Here is a 7,539-nt window from a genome sequence, read left to right on the forward strand (position 1 = left end):
GAAATAATTCATAATAAGAGAGTTAAGCTCCGTAAATTGAAGACGTAAATAAAAAAAAAACGCATGAGGCGTTGGCGTAAATAGAATAGTCTCGCGTGCTCAAATCCCATCGATTTCGACATCGAGAGTCCATGATTTTTCATGTTGTATTTATAATTCATCTTGACCTTGCCGTTGAATGAAAAATCTTAAGAAACCTGCACGTGTCAGATAATTTTGTCTGAGGCATTCGTATGCAACAATGTATCCTTAGGGTAATGTGGCAGAATAACTTCCAAACCTAAAAAAGCTAATTATATCACACCAGTGTTAGTATAGTTAACAGGTTGTTTTTAATAAAAAAAAAAACTACTTTTATAAAAGGAACAGTATATTATTATTTATTATCTGGTCCATAATAAACTCCAGTGAAAAGTTCTTGTATTTCTAAAGGATGGGACCTAACATCTGCTTGTAAAGCGATGATGAAATAGAACGGACGATCTGCGATTGCATACAAAATGGAATCTTTTTGGGAATACTGGACGTCAAATAAGTCTGTAAAAATATATAATGACATCGCAGTTCATTAGTAAATTATCATTTTAATTAAAATAATATTTTTGAAACCGCTAATACAGACTTTAGCAATAAACTTGACACCTGTAATATACTAGAATTTACTTAATTATTAGAATTTTTATAGCGACAATTATTAGCCTTCATTTCACAGTTTGAAAGAGAACAGACAGAGAAAAAGACATTTTAATACCTTATTCAAATAGGATAGAGAGTTATAATTAATTTTAAATTAATAAAGAAATGGATAATAATAATTATTTAGTTTCAACTATATGTTTAAAAATGTATTTTGTTTTTATTAAATACAAACACTAGTAATAGTAAAAAAGAGATTACAATGGCCTTGTTCTCCATTTTGATTGATGGTGGTCACGACTGCCCATAGACATCAGAACTATATAACTTTAATAACCATTCGTTAACATTGCCAATGCGCCACCATTTTCCTGTAGTTTCAGTCTTTGATATAAATAACTTAAATATTTCTTCTCTTTGCATATAACTTTAAGATTATTTATTTTTAATAGTTCTAAATTTACTGTATAGAACTCTAACATTAACTGATAGGCAAAGTTTAGTCTAAACTAGGTTGGAATTTGAAGTACAATTTTTTTTGCAGGAGTTTTATAATTTTTAACTTTGCCGTTTTATAGATTCAAGACATTTGTAAAAAATACATTGGTAAAGATAGCATATTATTCGATACAAGATTATATTGATGATAAAAAAGCGTTGAGTTAATGCTTGTTGACTTCCAGGCAGGAGACATAACATACATATATAATTGTATTTAACTAACATGACTGTATTTTTAATGTTGAAAAAGAGTAACTACTGAGTTTCTTGCCGGTCCTTCTCGGTAGAATCTACATTCCGAAACGGTGGTAGCTTTACTTTAAATAGTTTGTTAAATGACGATTCAAAAGTGCTTGTAAAAGCCTACTTGAATAAAGTATATTATGATTTTGATTTTTGATTTTGATTGTTTGTATAATATAATATATGAGAGTGATAGCCTGGGGCCCATCGATAGCATCCCGAGGTCCCGCAGAGACAAGTTGCCCGTTTGGCCACAAAAGCGATCGTGTATACGCCGCTAAGATCTAAAGTTCGCAGTGAGTTCGGGAATATTCCTAGTTCACTTGCCATCGTGGGACAAACTGTTGGAAATGGACGCGAGAGTCTATCAGAAGACTCGCGTCCATGTCAGAATCAAATCAGAATGGTGAAAGCGTATCCCTCCAAGTGTGCTCAAGCCGTTGAATTGGGAGGAAAAGTGGAGGCCTCTAGCGACGTGGCGCGACTACGTGGAACGAGTTAGACTCTTTCTGATTTTAAACTCGGTTTTGCTGATAGATTCTCTCGTGCATGTATCTTGCTGGCTTTCGAAGCCTGGATGAGACGAAAGTCAGCTTCCGATAGTTTTATTAAAAATAATTTAGAGTGAAGAATAGCAAGTTCTCCATTTTTGTTTTGCACACACATACAGACAGCGTTTAATATCGTCAAAGATTAAGGAATATTTAAAGGTTTTTCGTATTACTTAATTTTTGATAATCAAATATATACATAATTATATTATACTCACTAACGCCCTTCACCAGTTCCGATAAATTAATTCAATTAGTAAGTACTTTTCGCCTAAACGAGAATCGAAGATTAAAGATGAACTGTCGAAGTTCTGGCAATTGACAATCTTCCTCAATTGTGATTAGATTGAATTATGTCTATTATTTCTACTTCGAACTTGTTAAAGGGGTTATTATTTTTACTATTATATTAAGTATGTTTTTATTTTTGACCAATTACTATACTATACACTCATATATGATCCAATGTGGCCCATAAGTTAAAATGCGTGTATCTTAATCGATGACTGCGAGCTCAAATTCAGGCACGCACCATTGAAGATTCGTGTACTTAATTTGTGTTTATAATTCATCTCGTGCTCGGCGGTAAAGGAGAACATCGTGAAAAAACCTGCATATCTCTAATTTCAAATAAATTTATAGTAACGATTTCACGTAACTGCCGACACTTACAGGCTGTTCCTTTTTTACTTTACTCTCATATCTAGTCTTTATTTTATTTTTAGAGTACCTTTTACTGGTGTTTGTCGAAATATTCCCATTTCGTCAATGTCAATAAATGTGCTCTGTTTCACTTTACTTAGCGTCACATTTTTGAGTTTGCTATCTTTTTTCAAAACATTTTTTAAACCTGAATCACTTTCATTGAAAACTCTTGTGACACCAATCTGAAATTTTATAAATGTTTTATCTAGTTATGATTTTGACTGTCGCAAAACACTTAACATTTACTGATCGCGTCCTGCGATGTTTCCGAATTTGCCCTTACGGAGTAGCACTACATTAGACAAAGGTTCTTAAATGACAATATACATATATGATGATGTAGACCTGATCGATTTTGACCACATCAGCTTAAGGGAGACAAATACACAGGTATTTTAGTGCACAAGTGTGAGTTTAAGTATAGGGGTAGTCTCTATTCCCTTACTAATCCCCTATTTTTTAAATAATTCCCTAGTAATCGCATGGAACGGGAAATCTGACGATCTAGTGATTTTATATATAATTCTAAAATAAAAGTAGCCTAAGTTACTCCTTATAACATCAGCTATCTGCTAGTAAAAACGCCTCAAAATTGGTCCAGCCATTCCAGAGATTAGCCGTAACCCACAAACAGACAAAAATTGTAAAAAATGTTATTTTGGTACATACATATGAATTTACTAAAAAGCAGTCATTTTAATATTACAAACAGACACTCCAATTGTGTACGGATTACGTTTAAAAATATAACATACTTTTTGGAGGAGTTTGTTCCATTCGATTCTACATTTAATCTTGAATCTCGGTACCATTATACTAATGATTTCAAATCGCATTCTTTTGAATACATCTCTTATTATATCTTTATTTTTAGACAGTTGACTCAAGAACATATCTATGCCTTTATTGGTCTGTGGTACTGCAAACGTTACTGATAATCCATAGCTAGCCAGTTTAACGTTTATGTACTGCAAATGAAAAAAATATCAAGGTAAATTTCCATTTAATTATTTTAATAGTTTGTATATACATATTATATACTGCTTATGTCGTTAATATTGATTTTGTTTTCGACAGAAGTCGTAGTTTTTTTGAAAATAACGATTGCCTATATTGAGCAAAAAATTCAGTGACGTTCTTAGTGTAGAATTCTTATTTTCATACTTTAAAGTGTCCTACCTGTATGTTGTTAACTTCATCATTCAAACATAAATACAAGCCAGTGTTCAACATCATTGGTACATAGGATACGTTTCCATCACGGTGATGAAATTTCTTATTCTTTGTCAATCTTATATCAAAAGGAAATTCCCATGTAACCTTGAAATTTACAAACGTTTTACAAATCATTTTATTTAAATTACTGCTTATGTACTTAGATATTGCTATTTCATTACGATATATTGATTTAGTCTTAAAACTGTAAAAATCTAGTAATAAGGAAAGGTCCTCTTAAGGACTGAGGTTAGAGTTCACATCACGATGCTTCAGCTTCAATGTGGTTTGATACACACACATGGGGCAGAAGTTAATCTGACACATTGAGTACATCTTATGCTTACAAATTACAATCATAAATTGGAAAGTGTTGAGTAGAAATGTATTAACCACAGACGCACTAATAAAAGTTGATAAGATAGAAAATCATTTTATGGTCTCTCGATTACGTCATCAGATCCACTAGTGTTAGTAAGTTATATTATTATTACAATTAGAAGCCAAAAAAGCCTCGTTACATTTGCTTGTGTATTAAATTTGTAACTTTCGGTTAAGTAATACGAGTATACCGCTGTTTTTAAAATAAAGTTATATTGCACAACATAAAACTCATCAAGATCAATAATTAGTTCATGCAAAGTGATTTTAAGCATTTTGTGTTTAAAGTTTAGGAAGTTGGTCGGGTGAATGGGCCACCCGATGGCAAGGGTCCACCACCACACACAGACATTAGCGCTGTAAAAAATATTAAACATTCCTTACATCGCGACCAGCCAACCACCAACCTTGGGAGCTAAAGTTATGTTCCATCTACCTGCATTACCTGGCTCAGTCATCCTTCAAATCGGAACACAATAGTATTGGTGTTTGATGGTTATACGGTATGGTATGGATGAGTGGGTGGTACCTACCGAGATGGGCTTGCACAAAGCCCTACCAGCAAGTGTTTTTACAGTAATAGAACATGAATAACCTTGAAATATGCTAGGCTTATTAATATAATAGAGGTTTTGTTGTCCAAATCCGTTTGATCTAATATTCCTGTTATGCGTTTATATGACGCCTTTTCCACCTGAAAATTATAAAAAGGTAAAATAAAGCGATGATCTGATGCGCGATGATCACTATGATGACATTGAATTGTTTTAAACATTGTGCTCTTATATTGTTGTTTAATGTATAAACTATTATAATATTTAATTTATTTATAACTAACCCATCTATTGATAAATGAAACAGCCATTTTAGGGTAGTTGAAACTGACTTTATCAACCTTCACGCCATAATCAGTGCTGTTTGTTATAAAATTGGGATTTATGTCGTCCGTGTAGTTCACTATTATTTTGTTAAGTAATAATACATCTATGTTTTTCAATGGGTCAATGACATCCTTTAGACTTTGATAGCAATCCTGTAACTAATAATGTGTTATATTGTTTTAATTTCATATGTTGTCAAACGGTGAGGCGGCTTTATCTCAGTAGTGGGATTTTAGCAGGCTGTAACTATTTACCACTACTATTTAAGTTGCTTCTATTATTCGTGAGATTCCTGAGATTATGAGATTGATCGTAATGTATAAAGACCACTTCTATTTCCGGAGAATAATTAGGAATGCCATTGTTGGTTGCTCCACGGTCGGAATAGAAGCTTTTATAAATATATATTATATAAAATCGTAAACAATAGAAAAAGGTAAAACAAGAGAGAGGGCAAGGTCGCCAGGGCGGGTTAATACGGGGCATATAACGCTTTTTACTCTACTATAACCTGCGTACTTCGTTCCAAAAATATGCCCGGACGGAGAGGGCAGAGCAGGATTGGTGAAGAGCCCAATTCACGTTTAATTATTTAGCCATCTCACCTCAACTACCATCTCAACCCGCGAAACCCTCGCTAGTGCGTAGACAAGGCTATCCAGGCAATCTTTCTTAAAGGCTAAACTGCATAGAGATAGATGATCTAGCCATTGAGGCGAGGTCCACTCAATACGTGAAAGTTCCTCCAAATTTACAAGAGCCGATTATGTTTATTATCCAATTTGTGCACGAGAGTTTAAGGGGATAAGAATATTAAATAGCCTTAATATTCCCACAAAAAGCCATGCCATTTCGAAGATTTATATTACGTTCTAATACGACGGCAGCATTTAAAGAGGTACTCACCATTTTAGTTGAATTAATTCCTAGAACTGTCATTAATTCAGTTCTAGAATATCCCGAAGCTACTGACGCTACTTTGCACAAAGAAAAACGTACTAGTAATGGTGAAACAACAATACTTTGATTAGAATTGGCTAAGATCGCTTCCTAACAATAACAAAAATCATACTTAATCATATTATTAATAATATTTATTATAATATATATTTCTTTTGAGAAACTTACCAAAGCCAATCTTTTACGCAGAGCATCAAATTTTGTTTCACAAAAAGAATTAATGAATATTACAATTATATATATGACTGAAAAGAAATAAAACATAATGATATGTGTATACATGTTCTAACGGCGAAAGACCAATGAATATTATGAGTAGTATTTACCGAAGGGTGACATTTTTACTTATTTTTAGAGTACCTAAAACAGACATAACGATAATTTATTTTATTTAAGTAATTCTTTTTGAACATGGTCATAAAAAATAGTGATCTTGAGAGAACAATGTAAAATAATTATTCAGCTTTGATAAAAATATAATTGAAACTTGTCGGCGACTTTGAGTCAAATCTCGTAATTATAACTTTGCAATACCATTTTGATTTCTAATTTCTCATTAGTAAGAAAGGCGTTATTAAACCATCTCGATTGGCTATCGGTTCTGGCTGTTGCATGTCCTAATATTTTCTGTATTCATATAATTTGTTTGCTTTTATCCATCCTATTTGGTTTTTGGCTGGTTATGTAAACTCCCCTTTGTCGCCAATGCTGGTGGTTTGTGTCCACAAACTGTTATATATTATATTAAGAAAATGTTATGCTCCCAAATACAATACAGTTGTTTGATAAAAAATATTTTTTCAGTTTCTTACTATATTAATATATTTTGTATCACTGTGATAATTTTTTACAATACTCAAGTAAAAGTAACAAATATCCGTAAAATATTTTGCGCAATAATAAAATGAGTTGTAAAATTTTATGATCAATTTTATATTTACAGAGCAGTTTATATTCGGTTATTTTATGTAGACTTGTAAAATGAAATGAATAAATCTTGTTGGCGGTATATAAGCCTATTTTGTTGACTGTTATATTGTTGAATACAAATATTGTTATTAACAGTATGTGGCATAGTGGTTACTATGTCTGGATGTCGAATCCAGGCTATTATTTTTTGATTCTTACATATTTATTTATTACTATTATTGATGATGATAATGTCCTTAAGATCAGTTTTGGGTAAGATGGCTATTCTCAGCGAAAAAAAGCCACTTAGTTGACTTTGAGTGTGTACAGCGTTTGTATTTGACCTTTTTTTTTTATAAATTCATAAATCCATTCAAATCAAGTTTGACTGACTTCGAATACTATCGTAAAGAGATTAAGTGAACTACTAAGAGACGTGTCTTTTCCGATGTACCGATCGTACTGTAACACTCTTAAATTCCCAACTCTTTCCCAATTGCCTTTTTGTGAAATTTTGAAACTCAAAATAATAAGGTATTATGGTCGATAACAGTCGA

At 32.4% G+C, this 7,539-nt stretch overlaps 1 protein-coding gene across 1 annotated transcript; it reads right to left on the bottom strand.

The window, feature by feature from the left end:
• Positions 1-376: 376 nt before the first annotated feature.
• Positions 377-6,412, bottom strand: LOC113397562 (serine protease inhibitor 3/4-like). Its single transcript, XM_064217364.1, has 9 exons — positions 6,400-6,412; positions 6,242-6,318; positions 6,020-6,163; positions 5,071-5,271; positions 4,828-4,926; positions 3,816-3,956; positions 3,392-3,604; positions 2,662-2,818; positions 377-537 (listed from the first exon to the last, which is right to left on the bottom strand). Exons 1-9 carry the CDS (start codon positions 6,410-6,412, stop codon positions 377-379), a joined length of 1,206 nt encoding a protein of 401 aa, XP_064073434.1.
• Between the last annotated feature and the right edge of the window lie 1,127 nt (positions 6,413-7,539).

This window comes from Vanessa tameamea, chromosome 3 (assembly GCF_037043105.1).
Source record: "Vanessa tameamea isolate UH-Manoa-2023 chromosome 3, ilVanTame1 primary haplotype, whole genome shotgun sequence".
NCBI classification, from domain to species: Eukaryota; Metazoa; Arthropoda; class Insecta; order Lepidoptera; family Nymphalidae; genus Vanessa; species Vanessa tameamea.